This window comes from Cotesia glomerata, unplaced genomic scaffold, assembly GCF_020080835.1.
Source record: "Cotesia glomerata isolate CgM1 unplaced genomic scaffold, MPM_Cglom_v2.3 scaffold_14, whole genome shotgun sequence".
Classification (NCBI taxonomy): domain Eukaryota; kingdom Metazoa; phylum Arthropoda; class Insecta; order Hymenoptera; family Braconidae; genus Cotesia; species Cotesia glomerata.
In genome coordinates, this window is record NW_025401775.1 from 254,034 (window position 1) to 275,975 (window position 21,942).

The 21,942-nt window shown below is 27.1% G+C and overlaps 2 protein-coding genes and 1 long non-coding RNA gene across 3 annotated transcripts; 1 reads left to right on the forward strand and 2 right to left on the reverse strand.

Moving 5' to 3' along the window:
* Positions 1 to 7,714: 7,714 nt before the first annotated feature.
* On the reverse strand, positions 7,715 to 10,235 carry LOC123273826. The gene is made up of 5 exons (XR_006511378.1): positions 9,883 to 10,235; positions 9,450 to 9,607; positions 8,835 to 9,054; positions 8,134 to 8,316; positions 7,715 to 8,067 (listed from the first exon to the last, which is right to left on the reverse strand). It is a non-coding gene; the product is annotated as an uncharacterized LOC123273826 (long non-coding RNA).
* Positions 10,236 to 11,718: 1,483 nt separating this feature from the next.
* LOC123273809 lies at positions 11,719 to 14,625 on the reverse strand. The gene is made up of 2 exons (XM_044741280.1): positions 14,484 to 14,625; positions 11,719 to 14,327 (listed from the first exon to the last, which is right to left on the reverse strand). Exons 1-2 carry the CDS (start codon positions 14,565 to 14,567, stop codon positions 11,763 to 11,765), a joined length of 2,649 nt encoding a protein of 882 aa, XP_044597215.1. The 5' UTR covers positions 14,568 to 14,625; the 3' UTR covers positions 11,719 to 11,762.
* A 589-nt stretch (positions 14,626 to 15,214) lies between these two features.
* Positions 15,215 to 17,886, forward strand: LOC123273813 (probable ATP-dependent helicase PF08_0048). The gene is made up of 6 exons (XM_044741284.1): positions 15,215 to 15,695; positions 15,881 to 16,083; positions 16,342 to 16,519; positions 16,678 to 17,021; positions 17,130 to 17,358; positions 17,564 to 17,886. Exons 1-6 carry the CDS (start codon positions 15,542 to 15,544, stop codon positions 17,707 to 17,709), a joined length of 1,254 nt encoding a protein of 417 aa, XP_044597219.1. The 5' UTR covers positions 15,215 to 15,541; the 3' UTR covers positions 17,710 to 17,886.
* The last annotated feature ends 4,056 nt before the right edge of the window (positions 17,887 to 21,942 follow it).

The window sequence follows — 21,942 nt, forward strand, 5'->3', positions numbered from 1 at the left end:
TAAAGGATACAAATTATAAAAAGAAAAATAGTTTACAATTATTTGTAAATATAATTCTCAGTCTGATTAATTCTCTTTATTTACAACTACGCGTTAAGTACCAACGCCATCTACCAACACCGATCACCAACAGAATATTTGTTAACTATTAACAAATCTTATTTGGTGGAAATAAATATTTTTTTAAATATATTAAAGCTTCTTAATAGTTACAAAAATTTTGTTTTCATAAAAAATAGATTTAGTTAATACTAACAAATATTGTTAATAGTAAAAAAATATTATTTCCACCCAAAAAAATATCTGAAGAAGATTTTAATAAATTGATTTATTAAATACAAACAAATCATTCTATCAGTGTATGTATGTAAACCTCTTACAACTTTTGAACGGCTCGACCGATTGGATCGAAATAGGTGGCGATCCAAAGAATATCATTGCCATTAAATTTCGTGAGAAATATGAATCGATTCGGTTCGCTAGATTTTGAAAAATCTCAAAAATAAAATTTAAAAAAAATCGTTTATTTGAAATAACTTCTAAACGGCTCCACCGATCGATTCCAAAAACTAATCCGTTCTTATGTTTGAAAAACCACGTCGATTGCTACCAGTCCCGTGAAATTCTGTTGATTCGTTCGAGGGTTATCGAAAACGAAATATTTCGAAAAAAGTGTTTTTTTCACATAACTTCGACATTTCTTTGTGAATCGTTCTTGATGAAATAAAATCATTATTAGAGCCTTAAAAACCACGTCGATTGCCACCAACCGCATGAAAATCGGTTAATTCATTCAAAAGTTATTGCGGTTCGAAAGTTCAAAAAATAGTATTCTATGAAACTTCCATCAGACTTTTGAGCTCAACGAGCTCAAAAGCATAGAAAAGCTATTTTTCTGAGCTCGGAGAGCCTAAAATAATACATAAATTATAATTTTGAGCTCGAAAAGTTCAAAAACGTCACACTGATAGTAGGATTTATTTGTATCAAAAAATATTTGTTAATAGTTAACAAATCATTTATTAGAGACCAATTTTTAGTATTAAACAAATATTTCTTAGTATTTAAAAGAATTTGTTTGTATTTAATAAATTTGATATTCGTTGATTAAATATTAATAAATCTTTTTAAATACTAAGAAATATTAGATAAGGACTGAAAAGTGGTCTCTAATAAATGATTTGTTAAATATTAACAAATACTTTTAACTATAAACAAATCCTTCTATCAGTGCATAAGTGCAATTTTAAGCACTTGGATATGGAATTAGCGGGAAGTTGCAGGGATGGCCTTTAGGGTCTACCGTTTTCCAGATTTTTTTTCACTCGTTTTTTTGTTATCGACAGTTCAAGACGCCAAATATCAAAAAAAACCCTTGGTATGGTTTTGTAGGAAATTAAATTCTCTACAAAGATGATTTTTTGTCGAATGTTAAGAATCAACAGCTTCTTTTTAATAGCTCATTAAATTACAGTTTATTCTATAATTTTTATTTTTAATTATTGGCGAAGACTTATTAGACTACTTCTTAACGAAAAGAACAGACTAATACAATTTTTCTAGAAATATTTATGATCTAAAAAAATAGTTTTTATGTTTTAATTGATTGTAGTATGGTAGTATAGCAGTTGAAAATAATTCTATTAACAAAAATAATGAAGAGAAAAGATTAATTTTTCGTAATTTTTATACGGGGCATCAATTCATAAAAAAAGCAAATGTTATTTTTATTTATAAATAAAACAAAGAATATTCGATTTAAAGGATTTTTCGTAAAAGTTTACGTTTTAAAAAAAAGTGCTTATGGTACAAATTATATTAAACAAGTAGAAATAAGCAACGACATAACTTTTGTAAGCAATTTAAAATTAGTCCGGCCTGCAACTCAAATATGTACAGACATGGGCATCTTTGTTTTGATCTTCCAAATTGTTGGGAAACTGACTAATGACAAAGAGATTATCAAGAGTATGAAATTTATAAATGTATCGAGTAAGTAATACTCGAAATGAATAAATAAACAGTTCTTGAATGACTGTACATGAAAAGAAAAATATAGGAACTGTCTCCATTATTTTACGAAATTTGTTCCTGTTCAATGATAAGGAGTACGAATACAAATTATGGTAACAGTTCCTATAGCAATTCTATAATTATTGTCGCTAATTCAAAGTAATGGATCCTATACTATTATGAGTAGTCAATATTTTATTTATAAAACTGATATATCTTAATTAACGAGTTAATAAAATTGAAAGTGTACTTTTGAGATTGAATTTCGATTTTGATAACAAAAAAAGATAATTTTTTTATGTAACTTTAATATTTTTATAATTTTTTTACGTATATCATCTCAAAAGCTTGCAAAAATCTTAAAAGATTTATTTCTATTAAATCAATAAATATTATTTCATACTATAAAACATGCATTATTTATTATTAGTGTGCTTTAATTAATAAGTGATTGAATTTGTAAACATGTATTTTCTACTACGAAATGTCCAACAAATATTGCAAAAATTTCCTCACTCCCTAACAACATTAGATTACATTAATTAAATTAGATAAAATTAAATAAGAAAATAAAATTAATTAATTAAAATAAATAAGAAAAAAAAGTATTTCTATCTTTGTGAATAAAATTTTAAGTACAAATGTTATGGAGTATGATCATTTTTAAATAATGTGCTAGGCTTAACAATTTTTTAGTAGAATCATTTGATAACAGAGTTTTTGAATGTACAAGTCATTTTGCTGACTCAAACAGAAAAAATTTCTTTAAAAAAAAATGGATATTGTTGTGACAAGAAATTAATTTGTTGATAATTTTTAATCATTATGTTCCTGAGTTGAAGAAATAAAAATTTTTCTCACAGTCACTTTTTTGTTGAAAAAAAATTTGGTAATTATTTACAAGTGGTGTCCACCATTTTAATTTTCATTTTTTTTAATTTTCATTTTTTTTTTTGAAAATTTTGATATATTTATTTTGAAAAATACATAAAAAAATGAACAATTTGAAAAAAACATTTGATTAACACAATTTTAACAAATTTTCAAAAAAATTTATAAATTTTTTAGAAAATGGTGATATTCAACTTTTTTTTTTGTAAAAAATAAAAAAAAAATTTCGTTCATAAAAATGATAATAAAAATGGTGGACCCCACTTGTAAATAATTACCAATAGTTTTTTTGTGTTTAGAAAAAAAAAATTTTAGATAATAGAAAATTTATGAATTTTTATCTAAAATTGTTCTTTCCGAAATCTATAAAAATTTTTTTGAAAAGAAAATTATTGATTGAAAATTTTTTATTTCTTCAACTCAGAAATTGAATTATTGTAAATTTCCGGCAAATTAATTTTTTATTGCGGCATTGTTTCTTTTTTTCGAAAGAAAATTTATTTCTCAGTGTACAATGGGATTTCTGGGTATTTCTGGTATTTTTATAACTAGTGAAATTCCAGCATAGATACGGTGCAATACCCGATTTAAAAGTTTAGGAGTAATGTCAGTGTAAGTACGGTGTAATATCTATGTTCTTGTTGCTTACAGTGGGATTCTAGTGTAGAAACGGTGTAATACACGCTTTTTTACATTTACGGTGAAATTCCAGTGTAGAGATAGTGTAACACACGCTTTTTTACATTTACGGTGGAATTCCAGTGTAGAGACGGTGTAACACCTGTTGTTTACATTCAAAGTGAGAATTCGGTTTAAACACGGTGTAACGCAGCAGTTTTTGATCACCGCTGTGTCTACACTGAAATCCTACTGTAACACACCGTGGTACTCTGGTGTAAGTATAGTTAATTTTTTCACATTTACACCGTGTGATTCTAGTGTATTCGGTGTAATCGGATCCGCTAGGGATTAAAATTAAAATTAAAAAAATTACTATAAATTAACTCAATAGATCGTTTAAAAAAAAAATTTTAGTGAAAGATTTTAAAAAAGAAAAAGAGACATTTCCCTGACTAAAAAAATTATTAAAAATGATTTTATATATGTAAAATGTACATAACAGACTATTAGAAATGATTTGAATAATGAGAAATTATTTAAAATGATTTAAAAACGAACCATTTCAAGTACTTTTTAATGATTCCTCTCTTATTAAGGTTCACCACTTCAACTTTTTACTTTTTTTAAGTAAAATAAACTATTCCAAAATAAATAAGGAAAAATGAGTAATTAGAGTTTATGCCCAAAATTTAATTCTTAATTGATTTATAGAAAAAAAATTGTAATTATTAAGATATACAATGTTTGAAAGTAAAAATCAAGTAAAAAATCAATTGAACCAAATAATTTGTATAGACTTTCTCAGACTATTAAGTTTTTTCCTTATGACTTCCCGGAATGAAAATTAACGATTCTAACAAATAAGGAAGATGTTGGTTCTACTGAATATTCAGAAAATCTAGTGCCCATCATATTTATGATGTTCAAACGTCTTAGATAGCGATCGTGACTATTTTTACGGTGGTATCCTTATGTCTGTACGTATGAATGCACAACTTGACCGATCGGAATGAAACTCCCGGTTTTTAAAAGGTTTTACTCAACTTAGATTTTTAATATTTTCAGGATCGATCTAAAAACGATTTAACTCTTCAATATGAAAAACTGTGTCAATCAACGCCAATCTGACCAAAATAAGTAGATTTATTTGTAAAATGTCGTTGTCGACAAAATTGAAAAAAAAAGGGTTTTTTCAAATTCCTTTTTCAATTTCATGTTAGGTCATTACTGGAGCGAAGGGCTATCTTATAGTGTTCAAAATCTGAGTCGAACGCCACCATTTACGTCAAAATTAGTTGATTTGTTCGAGAGATATTGTTGGTAAAAAATTTTTGAAAATAAAAGAAAATGTTTCGTTAAATGTTTACCAAACTTTTGAACTCGAAGAACTTAAGAGCATAACATGTTTTATCTTTGAGCTGGAAAAATTCAAAATAACATATTAACTGTACTATTGAGCTCAAAGAGCCTAAAAACATTGTGACAAGCAATAATTCGATCGCTCTGCGATTAAAATTAGCGTAAAGTTTCAGAAATAACTTACAGGGTCAGCTGTTTTCTAGAGTTTTTAAACATGAGTATAAATTTTTTATACAGAATTTTTAAATAAAATCATGTAGAAATAAAAAAAGGAAATTATCGACAAGTTAAATAAAACTATTATAAAATTATTTGTTCCAACTGAATCTATGTAAGGTAAAAGCCCCAATATATGATCATGTAGCAGTATATGATCACTCCATGTATTTGTATATCTATATTCACAAATATAGGTATACAAATACATGGAGTGATCATATACTGGTACATGATCATATATTGGGGCTTTTACCTTATTAAAATTTTTTTTTTTTTCTTTTTTTTAATATCTTTTAGAGATAAATACATCGATGATCTGCTGTAAGGATGTTTTTGCTGTCCCAAGCATTTTTTCATTAGAAAAATTGTTATTTCGTTACTGAAAAAATATTATTACGAAAGTAAAAAAAATTTTCTATTTGCAGCATTGAAAACTAAAATAAAATAAATTTCGGTTTTTTTGCTATAAATTCGTAAACCACCGAAATATCAGTCTCCTGGGCTGTCCCATTCTCAAAATTAAAACTTTAAGATTAAATTTTAAGTTATTTGTCAATGATATATAACTTGTTTCATAATGTTTATAAACTTAATTAGTTAAGTAACAATCTTCTTCAATAAAAAGTACCAAAAATTAATTTATTTCATTAAATTCATTAAACCAAAGTTTGTTCCAGGCATTTTAAGATCAGTCCCCTGCCAGAAGTTCGAAGCCAAAAAAAAAATCCAGAGTGTTACTTTACTTCTTGTAAGGTTTATAAGGATCTAACTATCCTTGAGTTAATAACCATAGGGCTGTTAGTGCTTTATCGCCATTTTATTTATTGTCAAGGCAGCGTTTGTGCTGGAAATATGTGTCTGGGCCACTTCAAAACTCAGTCCCCGACAGCTATTTTCATTTATAATTTATTTATAAAATTGGATCCATAAGTCTTAATATTATTCTAATTAATGTAAGCATTCATTGAGAACTCGAAAAGTTGAATGCATTGGAATAGTTTGCTTGATTTTTCTCAATTTGATAAAAAAAAAAAAAAAGTTCCCTGGCAAACAGTCCCCTGTCATGTTATATGACAAAAGATACACAAATATCAAGAAAGAAAAAACTAATTCGGCTGTTTATTTATTATGATTGAGCTGATAGTTTTGTAGCCCTTGTTAATTTTTTTTCTAATAGAATCAAAAATAACTTGATCGGGTAATTTTGTACAGATTTAAGACGTCCTTAAAGAGAATCACTCATATATAGTAGAAAAAGTCATTTTCTGGATAAAGTGAAATAAGAGTTCCGATTGAGAATGTTATCAATGATAATTATGCAAAAATAAAAGTTTACAGTGAAGCTTTTACTAACTTAAATACCGGAACATAGTATTCTATGCATATATTAGTAAATATAAATAATGAAGAAAATAACCAAAAAAATTAGGAAAACGGTTGACCCTGAAGGCCATCCCTGCAACTTCCCGCTAATTCCATACTTAGGCGCTTAAAATTGCACCAATGACGTTTTTGAGCTCTTAGAGCTTAAAAATAAAATTTATGGGTTATTTTGAGCTCTTCAAGCTCAAAGAGATTGTTTTCTTATGCTTTTGAGCTCGTCGAGCTCAAAAGTCTGATAGGGATTTGATGACACTATTTTTTGAATTTTTAAACCGCAATAACTCTTGAATGAATAAACCGATTTTTCACGCGGTTGGTAGCATTCGACGCAATTTTTTAAGCCTCACAAAGAATTTCAAATTTCAAATTGATTGCACTAGAAATTTCAGAGTTATTACGAAAAAACACTTTTTTCGGTTTTCTTTCGTTCACGATATCTCTCGAACGAATCAACCGATTTTGACCAAACTGGTGGCGATCGACGTAGTTTTTTTAAGGTTGAAAGCTTATTAGTTTTTGGAATTGGACCTTTGAACCGTTTATAAGTTATTCCAAAAAAACCACATTTGAAAAAAATTTTTTTTTCAGTTTTTTTAAGATTTCTCAAAATCTATTGATCTTAATCGGTCCAAATAGTTTTTAAAATCTCAGTTTGGTCAAGATTCTTTGAATGGCACCAACCGCGATGAAATCGGTCTCGCCGTTCAAAAGTTTTAAGCGGTTCACATACTTTCACACACACAAACACACACACACACACACACACACACACACACACACACACACACACACACACACACACACACACACACACACACATACAGACACCGTGACCACCTCGCGGGGATAGTCAGGGAAGCTTCCTGTGACCTTCAAACGTCGAGATCTGATGAAAACTCGGTTTTGGCAAAACGGGGTGAAAACAATAACATCCCGATTTTTGAAAATCTTCGATTTTCGTAGCGGGAAGTTAAAAATATAAAAAGTCAGCGAAAAAATGTATATAATTTTAAGTATTAAAATATATGATCAAGATTTAAATTATTAAAAATATAATATTTTTGATTAACTCAGAGAACACCAACTTCGAAATAAAATTTTCTTAGAGAAATATATTGAAAAATATAATACCACGATGAAATTTTTCTGTTCTCATATACGTTCGTCTATGTATGAAACTGAAAGTTAATAATAGTATTAATATTATCTATCAGAATAATAAAATAGATTAGAAATGAACATCTTGTAATTTATTTTTTTTATATGCTGACAACGTTTAAAACGAACATTAATAATTTCTCTGGAAGATAACTTCTTTTTTAAATTATTTTTTCTATGTTGACAACATTTAAAACAAACATTTCGATAATTTGTCTTAAATAGATTTTTTTTCAATTAATATATTCTTCAAAATTTTAGTTTATCTAATTTCTTCTTCAAGCTGATTCAATTTTTGACGCTTATTATATTCAGACAAAGGAATACTGTTCTTTCCTCTCAAAAGCCATACGAGCGGTTTAGTTTCTTCATCAATTTTCCGGATCTGATTAACAGACTCAATTTTCAAAACCAAGGAATCATCTATAATTTTAAAAAACACAATTATATAAAATTAAAAAATATAAAAAAAAAAACATTCGTAATTACCAATGACTTTGGGAGTCCCAATCACTTCTACGTGATCACCTTGCTTTAGTACACTGTCAGTATAATTTGAAACTTTGATCTCTAATTGCAAACCACGGTCGGTTACGTAACTAAATGCCTCATTCCTTGTAGACATCGAGGATTTTTTCACTGAAAATGCGGTTTTCAAGTATCCACAGGTACCTGTAAGTATTATGTATATATTACAGAGAATAGTTTTACTTAAATATAATAAAAAAATAGTAAATTAAATAAAAATAATCCTGAGCGAGCTAAGGATAGTTTGTGACAGACGTAGAGCTACTCAGTGAAAGAGACAGCAGTAGTACAAGCTATAGGTCGTAAGTAAACTACCTTGAATAAAAAAAAATGTTGAAAAGGATCCAAATTGTTTTAGAGTGAAAAAAATTTTCTTTTGACAAAAAAGTTTCCTTGGTTTAGACAATTGTACTTTGTTGTAGTATTTTTTTTATAAATAATTTTGTAGTAATAAAGTAAGAAAGTTTAAAAGATTAATTATATAGTTAAGTGTGAAAAAATTTTCTGTGTGTCTATTTTTCTTCATTGTGAATGTTTTTTAAATCTTATTACTATAAGTAAAGTATATCTTAATTATGATCTTCATAGATATTTTAAATCAACAAAAAAGATTTTAGATTATAGTTGATAATAAAAATGGATTCTCAATTTATTATACTTACGCAAAATTACTGGTTACAAGTTTCCTTGTATATCCTTCAGCTGAATCATAGGATACTCGACATTTGAATCATAAAATGATATTGCTCGTATCGCATTCTTATCCATCATTCCCAATACTTGAATAATTGTAGAATTAATAACATGAACTTCAACATTTCTCACATTTCCAGAAGTGTAATTATTAACATTCTTCGTCTTTGCACCCTCCAAATAAATTATCTGTAAAAATATTTAAAATATTTTAGAATAGAAACCATTTTTTAGATAGATAATTTATCTAATTTTGATAATAAAGCTAATGTAGTAGTAAGGGAAAAGAACATTTGTAAAATGAAAATTGACTTGTCAAATAATTGAAATGAATAAAAATATAATTTAATCCGCTAAAATTAAACAACATATTAAAAGTAACAATTTATGTTTTGATTCGTTTTGATATTGAAAAATATATGCATGGAAAATAAAAGGTCAACTAATAAGCTATGGTTATTAAAAAACAAAAAAAAAATATTAAGTTTTAGGATTGAGTTAATTAAAAATAAATTAATTAAATTGATCATTCACTAAAATTTTGTGATTAATATTAATTAAAATAAATTTGATTTTTCTTCTACCTTGTAAGTTGATATAAGTGCCTCCGTTCTTTTTACCTCCTCTCCATGCAGCAATTTGAACTCTTTTGCCATTGTTGTTATTCAACAAAAATTTGAAAACAAAGTGAGAACCAGCTAAATGAGATGCTTCAACTTCATCCACGAATCCAATTAACTCTCTGAAATTGATATTTTACGTTAAAATGAATCGATATTTAATGATACTAAAGTGAGCCGACGTTTTTAATTTTTTGATTATTTTTTATTTAATAATAAAATTAAAAAAATATATTTTTTTTCTAAATTGCACTTTTTCAAGTTTTTAAAAAATGACAATTTTTTTTTTTTTTTTTTTTTGTTTCATTTTTTCGAGGAAATAAAATTTTTTAATTTTTACATGTCGGATAACTTAATTTTCATTGATATTTATATAAATAATAATTAAATTACTTACACCGACTGGCCAGGTTGCATTGCAGAAATATCTTCATTGGATGTGAAATCGACTTTTTCACAATTACTTTGTTTTCCATTATTTTCAGGGATTTTTTCTTCATTATTTTCAGGCATTTTTTCTTTAGAAAATTTTTCGAGATGATTGGTTTTGATTTTTTTATTATTAGTTGTATACATATCTCATAAAGTTGTATCAACTGCTGTTAATTTTAGATAATCCTCACCAACATCATCATTTCTCGAAGAACCTTGGTCTTGCTTATTAATTCTCAAATTTACTTACTCTTAATTTACTTTATATTTTTGTAAACTCTTTCAATATTATCTTTTTATTAGCTTTTATTATTTTTTGACGACTTTTTACTCACTAAGATAATAACTTTTGTTTGTAATAAATGACAATCATTGACATTCGAACATTCAACTACTTATTTTTAATTTATTTATACATATACATAAAAACACACTTGAAAATTAAATAATACCATAAGCAACTTCTTTAGTCATATTAGATTGGTAACGCACGAACGAAACTTACACAGAGTTTTTATTTTAGCTGTTTTGAACTACAATTAATCCTTTATTATGTCTGATGTGATTTCACTTCAGATGTGGCTACCAGTAAATTGAGTGATAATTTGTATAGTATGGTATTATTGAAAGATCTTGGTGCCCCCTAGCAACTATTATTGAAAACTGATTCGCACTTCCAATTTAAACCGTAGTATAACTATTTACAAATAAATAATTTAAGCAATCAAATTTTAATATTATGAATATAATAAAAATATAAACAACTTTAAGAATCAGATAGAAAAAAAAATTTTTTTCAGCTGAGAAAGTATATCACATAAATATTGTTCGAAGTTTGAAATATAATTGTAATTAAAAAAAAAATAAAATAATTTAATAACTAAGTCATCAGTAAATATTTTTTTTTTATTATTTATTTATTTATACTTATATTTAATTGGAAATTTATAATTTATATGTAAATAATTATTTTTTTAACTTCGACATATGTAATTGAAAAAAATCAATTACGTGGAGGAAATAAAGATAAACTAAGAAAATAATTTTCATTTATCCCGGGAAAAAATGATTTTGCCTAATCATATATAAGTATATATAATTATATATGGGCCATATATAATTATATATTCAATTATATATAATTATGTATGATGATATATAGACCTATATATAGTTATATATAACCATATATAGTCTTATATATAATTATACCTAACTATATTTGACTAATATGAGTCTATATATGGAGTTATATATAATTAGATCTGATCAGACCTGATTTATATTACCTCATATATAATTATATATAAAGCTATATATAATTAGATCTGATCGAGTCTGACTCATATAGACTCATATATAATTATATATAGGGCTATATATAATTATATCTGAGCACACTCACCTTATATAAGTCCATATATAATTATATATAATTAGATCTCGTCAAGTCTGACTTTTATATAGACCCATATTTTATTATATATGATTCTATATACATATAACTAGATATGGTCAATGTAACTAATATATACATAAGGAAGAAATTTCATTTATAATCAGATATAATCATAAATGAAACATAATGATTGATAGAATATACATATGGATCAGATTTTTTTTGCAGAGTAAAGAGGTCGAGCTGGTATAAAAAACCATAGTATATAATTTCTTGACTTGCACATTATCTTATATTTTTATTATCATTTCTTTTACAGCTATAAATAATATAATAAATTAATAGGAATAACATTTATCGCAAATTATATAAAATATATTTACTAAATGTAACATCATATTATTTACTCCTTTTACAAAAAATATACTAGTTTAAATTATACATTGTTACCATACAATTTTTAAAGTGTTCGGTCTTTTACATACATAATTTTCGACCCTTATAATTTGTGTGATTGATTGAATATTCGAGTATTTAATTAGCATTGTATCATCATTCTCTTGTATAGGAATGACATGTTCAATATTATTTTTCATTTTCTTGTGATGAAAGATTTTCGAATGATCAATTGAAAACTGGTGTACAATAATATACAAATTCTCTTCAAATTGGACAAAACATTTAATCGATCCATATATTAAAGATTTATCAAGATCTATCTGCACAGTGTGACTATTTGTTTTCGTCATTTTGTAAATTTCTGATGTATAAATCTCATTATTTATTTTGACACGTCCATAGATAGATATATTTTCTAATTCAATGTGATTAGAGCGTAATAAACCCTCCTCAAAATCATTAAATTTTATATCTGTGATAATTTTTCCTAAGACCTGATAATCTTTTAACCCATCAGTAGTTACAATATTATTAGCTGACCGTTCATCGATGCGATTTTCAATAAGTTGTGCTCCTTGTAGAATTTGTAAATTGTTAATGATTTCTTGACCGAAATGCTTGCTGCCGTGCACACATCTCGCTATGTAGCCATTAAAATTTTCAAATGAAAAAGCTGAAGTTCCTAGTAGGGGTCCCCACCTTTTTACGCATAATGCTAAATGGAGGAGTTGATGAACGTTATAACTTAATTGTCGATCACCATATAACTCTTCAACTTGCGATACAAACAATTTTAATAAGTCATTCGACTCCTCAAGATCCGTGACTGTTACAGTAGATTTAACTAAATTGAAAATAGCTTTCACTAGTAATAACCAATGCTGCACATATATCTCTGGTAAATAGGCAGCAAGCAACGGAAGAGAGTAAAATAACAAAAAATTGTAGCATTCAGATGCTTTAAATAAATTATACTGTGATAATTTTCGAGGTAACCTGGAAAATGACTGCGGTGGTCGTATCCTTAACATAAAGTCATCAACTTCTGTGATTTTGCTTTTTAAACTGTAAGGACTTTTTTTTCCGAACCAAAGACCAAATACTTGTTTGACGACACCAAGTAAAACTGAATGCATGAATTCGGGTAAAACACATTTTCCAAGATCAATTAAAGGAAGACAAGATAGAACAGAATATCCTTTCACACCTCGGATTTGAATTTTAGTATTTTTTTGAAGTAGTATTTTAGCTTGAGCTTCCATTTTCTTTCCAGTTCTTAATCTGTAATCAATTTTGTACGGAAAAATACGCGAAGTTTTCAATCCAGCAATAGGTTTACTTTTTACCGTCCGAATCTCACATATGTTACATCCGTAACGGCCGTTGAAAGACATAATATTTTGGACTTGGGCTCTAGCTGGTGCATCTGCTATCATTATCGGAGCAACTATTTTGGAGTTTATCGTTTCCCCAGTTTTTGGATTTATCCAATCAATACCAGTGACGAAGCATTGTTTTAGTTTATTAAAAATTGGCTTGAGAAAAAGATTCATGGATGGCTTACAGCTGTCATCATACCACAGTCCAATTATTATTATATATTTGTCTCTGATGTTTATAGGTAGTTCTGCGATTGTGAACATAAGTGGCCAGCAATGACTTTTTGCACTCTTTACCAAAGATAAGCCATCAGTGTTGAGAATAAGTGTTAAATCATAAGTACCTCTATTATTCCGAGCATTGACTCTGATATATTCTGTTCCATCAGTTATATCTGAAATATTTCCATCATTTTGTGATCGAGTTAGTTTTAATTTTTCAGCTAAATTATTATGTTCAAATAGAAATTTTATTTGATCAGAAACGTCAAATTCGTGAAAAAATCCAATATCTGAGATCTTATCTGTTTTACACAAAGAACATTTTTTTATTTGCTTTTTGCCTGAAATTTCAATATCAACGCCAAACAAACATTTTTTACAGTAGTAATTCTTTATAAATTTGCTTGGAGGAGCAATATTTTTAGCGTATTGAAAAAGTTTAAATAATGTTTTTGGCATTTCATTATCCTCTGGTAAAAATTTAAGTTGCATTTTCAATATATCTTTTAATGCAGCTTTAGTAATATTATGCTTAATATATAACTTCAATAAACATAATACACATTCATCTACGCTCATAGTACTATTAGGAAAAATCATATTACTTTGATCTATATCTTCATGGATGATTTCTTCTATCTCGATTAAATTATCATGATCACCTTTGGCATCTTCGAAATCATCATCATCTTCGTAATCAACAGGACATTCATCATCATTATCATTTATTTCTTCATCATCATTATCATTTACTTCTTCATCATCGTGGTCACTAGCTAATTCCTGATCGGTTTCATTCAATCGATCATCCGTACTCTTGTTTGAAACGCTATCGATATCTGATACATCGCTTGATGAAAAATTATCATCATTTGTCAAGTTATTTATAACATTTGTTGCAAAATCATTTTCAACAATACTTGATTCTTCATGATAATTTTCACTTCTACTAGTATCGTCGTTAGAGAAAAAGCCACTTGTTCGCCATCGATTTAGTGTCCTCAATGGAATCTAAATTATAAAAATGAAAATGATACTGAAACTATCTGCAGCTTTATAATTTTTTGGAATTATGTTAATAGATAAATTATTATAATTTATTTCTCCAATAAAAGAAATAGCTACTGTAAATAACTCATAAATATAAATTATTCATAAAATATTTACCGGAGCTGTCGAATCTGATTTGTATCGCTTATACCTCCTTCTAGGAATTAGTGAGTAAGAATTTTCATCATCATCGGATGACATTTTATTATGAAATTCTTTTAAATAAAGTGTAGAAATTGATCAAACTACTTTTAACACGTACTATCTAGAAAAAGAAGCAAAATGCATTACTTAGTAATTGAAAATTTTTATGATAATATGTATCTTAACTTATAAATGTAGATTTGATTAAAATATTTATTTTAACTTCGAATAATGAGATTAGAAAAGATTGGACAATAAAAAAATTCATAAAATGAAATTATTATGTTACGAATATTTCGATTATTTATTAATCTTTAAAGCTTGGAGTAAAGGCTACAAACAAAATAGTAAAAAAAAAAATTAAATAAAACTCCATAATTTTACAAAACATGCATAGATACTGATTAATTCATAACAACCAGGGTTTTTATTATCGTCCAATTAGTTGATGAGGCACTTTATTAATTATTTGTATCTTTATTATTAAAAATCTACTGTAAAAATTTTTACTTACTGACTTTTCTCTGTAGAAAATAAAAGTTTTTGCCAACAACAATTTCACTCTGTAATTCTTACTTCACGAGTTAGTAGTCAAATAAATCAATTAATACACATGTATATTTCAAAATAGATTTGATCTATAAATTTTGTTAATATTAATTTACAAAAAAAGTCCTTGATATTTTATTAAGTCTTATCTGTTATGGAAAAGGTTATGTGTGTACATAAGTTTAAATGCGACATACATATGTACTAGAATGTGTGGGGTATAAACAGTGTGTACTACACATTCATCGACAAAGCGCCACTTAATGGCGCCTCTGGCAGGTTGGTACTCACCAACACTGTTAATCCTCACACACACTTGCATACACAAAGCACTAAGTACCGCCATTTTTTTCACAAAGCGTGTTTCAGTTTCGGCTTTCTATTGTTACTAATATTTTGTTCAATTACATTAAATAATTGTTTAAAAAAAATTAAACAAGTCTGACAGTAAGAATTAGGTGCATAGAAAAAAAAATAATACAATGTTTATTTTAAAATGTAAGAGAGACGATTCTGTTTGTAAAGTTGATGATAGTGAGGTTATCTATAATAAAGATAGCCCGCCTAAAGATGGTGAAGACGTAAAATTTTACTACGGTGGCAAACAAGAATTTGGACAAGTGATTATGATGTCTGGTAAGTCAAAAAAATTAGTTGATCTAAGTAGCAAAATATTAATTACTGAGCTTATTTTATTATTTTTACCCGAAGATATTATATTAATTTATAATATCTTTGCTAACTCCTGTTCTGTACCAAAGCCTTGTTTTTTTTTTATGAGAGTCCTAATAAATTAATATAATTTAATGTGATTTTTTTAGACAATATAAAAAAAATTAATACAAAGTTTGAGCAAATTAAACAAAGTTTAAGGAAAAGAACGCGTCCAAGCTCATCTCCAGAAGTTAAAAAGGAATCTGTTTCAACAAAAAGAACAAGGAAAATAAATTCCAAGTATAACTCATCATCCTTTGAAAATATGGACCTCTTAAAGCTTCCGAAAGTCCGTGAATCCGAAAAACGAGTATGTATATTGTAATTATTTATTATAAGTCACACAGGCGTGTTGATTGTTCTTTAAAATAATTAACAGATTATTGAATATAGTATGAAGATAGAATTAATTTTTTCGAAGTTTGAACTTGGTTTCTTATTTTCTTTTTATCATTAAAATAATTAAATTTATATAGTATTAAACAATTTTATCAAAAGATTAAAAAATTCTAAACAATGAAATATATAATTTACTAACTTAATATAATATAAAATTTAAATTTTACAGGAAATTAAGGATGATAATAGAAAAAAAGGTGACAAAATATTGCAGAAGCTAATTGAAAAAGACATAACTGGTGAACAAAGTAAATCTGAAGATTGCGGAAGTAGTCCTTCCAAAGATGAATTAAAAAAACAACTGGCAAAATTGCAGAAAGAAATCAAAAACTCCAAAAAATCAGATGGTAAGAAATTTTTTAGAACCGAAAACTATTTCTTTCCGATTTTTTAATTTTCACTTCAATTCAAATTTTTTGAATTTTTTAAAAATTTCATATAAAATTAGTTTTAGCATAGCTGTTTCATTAAAAATGACGTTAATAATTATTTTTTATCATTTCAGTAATAACAGAACAATTAGATGACGATACTGCATTCACTTCTCACACTGAATTAAAAAAAAACCAAAATTATAATACTGACTTAAATTCTGCTTCTGAAAGTGATACAGATGATAGCTTATCAAATGTCAATGATCAAAAGTCGAGCGATGTGCTAGAGACTAGTGGAAATAATGATGAGAGTCGTCATGAGTCAAAAATATTAAAAGGTGACAATAATAATAAGGAAAACAATCCTCACAATATTGTAGTCAACAAGACAAGTCCGGATGAGGAGACTACCGAAAAAATTAGTGATGATTGCAACGACTCTGATCTTTGGGGGAAAGATTGGCCTGGAGAACCCGTATGTATTTTAGTATTAGACTCTATTATTATTCAGAAATGATATTTATTGTGATGCTTTCTGTTCTGTTTTTTGTTATATTTATTTCTAATTATTTTTCAATGATAGATGTGTAAATTAATGAACAAAATATACTGCAAAGAAACAGAGTATAGAATGTGCAAATCACTGTGCAGCCAAGCTTCTCACGTTGTCCGGAGATTGATCCCAGGAGTTTTTAAGCCAAGTGGTTATTTGACTGCTACGCTGACTGGACAAGCTCCTAGAGCTCACGTACAAGAAGGAAAATTAGCTCCAATGAAAGCATTAAATTCTGTAGCGAAAAATGAGATTATTGGTAACAAAAAAAAAATTTTTTTTTAACTAAGTATGAATTTAAAAAGCTAGATTATTTCTCAAATATTTTAGTGTTAATGAAATTTGATAAATATTTTTCATATTTAATTTTTGATTCATATTTATATGAACATACTTTTTATAAAAGCTGGTATGTTTATTTTAATACATATTTTTAATTTATTGAATTATTTCTTAATTTTTAGACTTCGCTCTGGCTTTAGCTAAGAACAAGAAATGGATGACTCCAAAAGGTGTTCCTCAAACTAGAGAGCAACTAGCAAGTGTTATGTCTCAACGAATTGGGGAGTTAAAAAGAGCTGATCAACTTAAAAAACAAACTAAATCTTAAGCAAATATTAGTTGATCAATATCTTTTCCATAATTTTTTTAAAAATATATTTTTGTTTAATTAAATTAAAGTTAAATTTTGTGTCTTTTAAGATATAAGATCTTATGTACTAATATGAATGAAACTGTTAACATCGTTATTTGCCAGATAAACTTATAAAAGTAATAACTATTACTGTACCTGAGCTTAAAGGTTTTAAAAGATATTTTTTTACGTATTCAAAATTTTGTTATTCAGTGATAACGATAAAATCAATATACTATTAAGTTGATATGCAATAATAAAAATGTAAGGTTACTCATTTTTCATAAGTCGATGAATATGTAATAATATATTACATAATTAACTCCAAAAGAAGTTCCTTAAACTAGAGGAGTAAGTATTATATCTTCAAAAGAACTGATTAGTTAATAAGCCAGCTAAGCCTTAAACAAATATTATAAAATTATACTCTTATTTAATTATAGCTAAATCTTTTGTGCTTTGATATGTTAGGTCTCATAACTTGATATTAAATACAGATGTACTTAAGTTTCAGAAACTTAAATAACAAGGGTTGAGATTATTGATAATTTTATTATTTAATGATGTAGCAATAAAATCGATGTTACCATTAAATGGATTTTCGATAAGGATTATGTAAACATACTTACGATATATTAAGAGATCTATAAATATGTAATATTGCTATTATAAAATTAAAGTGCCATTTCTTCAATAAAATTCGATCAGTATGAAATAAAAACATGTAGTAAAAAAGTTATTATTAATTATATTCTATTTTTGTTATATATAAGTTATATATATTTTATATATAGTTATATATAAGTTATACATAAGTTATATATAGTTATATATAATTAGACCTGGCCAATTTTCAGGTCTAATTTATATATAAGTTACCATATATAATCATATATAATTATATATGATCAGGCAAAATCATTTTTTCCCGGGATGATTAGAAAGAAAATTTTTAATTTTCCAGAAAAAAAAATGATGTAACATAACTTTATAATCAATTATCTCAATTGTATTGTCCACGAATGGCGTTTAATTATTGTGAAATTATTAATACGTCAAAAAATGTCGAGTGAATTATTATTTTATTTGATAGAATAAATGCCTATAGAGAAAAGTAAATAGTGTGGAATTAATGAAAAGGAATCTTTAAATAAAAATAGTTGGAAATTTAAGACTTCTTACAATCACGAAAAAATTGAAAGTAAAAAAAAATCAGATCAAAGAATTATCATGAATTATGACAGATTCAAAATCTTAAACAAATAAAAAATTTATATTATTATATATGCTTATTTAATCTCAATCGTTTTTAATCTCTTTTACTAGCCATTTTACTCTTTTTAAATGATTATTATTATTTTTATCATTATTATTATAGATGAAAATGAAGTTAACTTTTAAAAAAAAAAATTAGGAAAACGGTTGACCCTGAAGACCATCCCTGCAACTCCCTGCTAATTCCATACGTAGGCGCTTAAAATTGCACCAATGACGTTTTTGAGCTCTTCGAGCTTAAAAATACAAGTTATGGGTTATTTGGAGCTCTCCAAGCAAAAGAGATTGCATTCCTATGCTTTAAAGCTCTTCGAGCTCAAAAGTCTGATAGAGATTTGATAAGACACTATTTTTTGAATTTTTAAACCGCAATAACTTTTGAATGTATAAACCAATTTTTACGCGGTTAAGAGCATTCAACGCAGTTTTTCAAGCCTCACAAAGAATCTTAAATTTCAAATTGATCGCGCTAGGAATTTCGGAGTTATTCCGAAAGAACACTTTTTTCGGTTTTCTTTCGTTCACGATATATCTCGAATGATTCAACCGATTTCGACCGGACTGGTAGCGATCTACGTGGTTTTTTGAGGTTAAGAGCTGATTAGTTTTTGGAATTGAACCTTTAAGCCGTTTGAAAGTTATTCCAAAAAAACCACATTTAAAAAAAAATTTTTTTTTAGTTTTTTCAAGATTTCTCAAAATCTATTGATTTTAATCATTCCAAATGGTTCTCAAAATCTAAGTTTGGTCAAGCCCTTTCGAATAGCACCAACCGCGATGAAATCAGTCAAGCCGTTCAAAAGTTATAAGCGGTTCGCATACTTTCACACACACACACACACACACACACACACACACACACACACACACACACACACACACACACACACACACACACACACACACACACACACACACACACACACACACACACACACACACACACACACACACACACACACACACACACACACACACACACACACACACACACACACACACACACACACACACACACATACATACAGACACTGTGACAACCTCTCGGGGATAGTCAGGGAAACTTCCTATGACCTTTAAACGTCGAGATCTGATAAAAACTCGATTTTTGCAAAACGGGGTGAAAACAATAACTTCCCGATTTTTGAAAATCTTCGATTTTCTTAGCGGGAAGTTAAAAAAAAGAACTGTCAGTTAAAAGTCAAGATTTGTCAACAAATCTATACTACTTTCCTCGCAGATTAATATTTCACAGCATTAATTAAATAGATATAATTAAGTCGTACAACTAGAAGATTTTGATAAAATGGTCAAAATTAATCAATATAAGTAAGCTATATATATATATATAATTTTTTTTTATATTTAATTTTTTGCTTTAACTGACAACTGATATTTTGAACCTCAATATCATGATAAAGAAATCTAATTTGAAATGATTTAAAAAATTTTGAAATAATTTAAAAGTATCTGATTTAAATATTACATAAGTATACGTTTCACATAAAATTAATTATTTCATATCATCTTTCTGAATCGAGGTTATAATTCTATTTTCTCAGTTATGTTATGAATAATATCATAAATGCTAAACAAAAAAAATACTTCATTTTCTCTTTTTACTCGTAGCTTTGTTAGCTTTGTTACACGAATGATTGGGATTTATTGGATGGAAGATGGATACAGATACATTTCTTTAATATCTGAAGCAGCACAAACAAGATATGTTATCAGCATGAGTATTATTTTTCAAAGTATTATCAGTAATATTCATTTACACCAATTAATTCTTATAGAAAAATCATTTGCAGGAGATGAAGTTATCGATGAATTAACAAATAATCCTTTAATCTGTGAATTTCGATTTAACATTGATAAAATTTCGCGTATAAAATTAATTTCTATCACGTTAACAACTAATAATTTCGCTTTATTACCGAATTTGAAATTAGAGATAGAATCGGAAGATGATGAATAATCGACTGAATTATTTATTCAAAAATGTATTGAGACAAGGGAAAAAGTACTGAAAAGTATTAGATTCTGACAATAGAACCAATATATTTCGATAGTTTTTTCTTTGTCTCAACAATTTTTCTTAACAAGGGATTTTTCATTTTAATTATTATTTTTATTAAAAATTAAATAGTAATGGAATCATAATAAATTAAAAAAAAAATTGGTTGTCTGTAAGGTCGGTTTAAGGACGATAGTTATACGTGATTACGTCATAAAAAAACATTGATGAAAAATTGCATACTTTTAAAAATTAAATTGAATCATTATACCATTGAATTCTCATTACTTTTTGCTCAAAAATTAAAAAATTTTGAATACTTAAAAATTATTTTAACAAAAAAAGGACTTATTGATACTCTTAGACCTCTCTACCGTTTGTTTTATCGTCCTTCTCTATCGCTTCTTGCGCGCTCTCGCTCGCCCGCACAGGATCAGGTGGTACGGGATACTTTTTCGTGTGCGCTGCAAGTGTTCATCAATTTATAAGACGTTATAGTATCAAAAAAACATAATAAGACAATATTTCAAAATGATAAAAAAAGAATTGAAAAAAAACAAGTAAATAAATGTGACGAAATAATGAAAAGAAATAAAAAAAAATTTAAGGAAAAAGAAAGTGAAAAAAATAAGCACATAAGAACAGGACAGGTCCCATACGCATTTTTTAAAATCAAATGATAATTTAAAACGCGAAAATCAAAATTGAATAAAGTCATTTTTTCCACTTTTAGAGTGTTTTAATTGCTTATTTTACCTCCATTCCTTTCACCTGCGTGGCATAGGCCTACTGGAGACCCACCACGTAAAAAATTGGGAACGCATTAAACTACATGGTACCTCATGGGTGATGTGGAAATCTGTCTAATGACAGATTTTTTCTTTTTTGTAAATCCTAGTAGTTTTTTTTTTTCATTT

What these genes read in the sequence shown, in the direction of transcription:
- LOC123273813 (XM_044741284.1), top strand. Translation starts at nt 15,542, where the DNA reads ATGTTTATTTTAAAATGTAAGAGAGACGATTCTGTTTGTAAAGTTGAT. An exon ending in TCCGTGAATCCGAAAAACGA is followed by an intron (nt 16,084 to 16,341) that starts GTATGTATATTG and finishes TAAATTTTACAG; the next exon opens with GAAATTAAGGATGATAATAG. An exon ending in AGCGAAAAATGAGATTATTG is followed by an intron (nt 17,359 to 17,563) that starts GTAACAAAAAAA and finishes CTTAATTTTTAG; the next exon opens with ACTTCGCTCTGGCTTTAGCT.
- LOC123273809 (XM_044741280.1), bottom strand. Translation starts at nt 14,567, where the DNA reads ATGTCATCCGATGATGATGAAAATTCTTACTCACTAATTCCTAGAAGG. An exon ending in AATCAGATTCGACAGCTCCG is followed by an intron (nt 14,328 to 14,483) that starts GTAAATATTTTA and finishes TTTATAATTTAG; the next exon opens with ATTCCATTGAGGACACTAAA.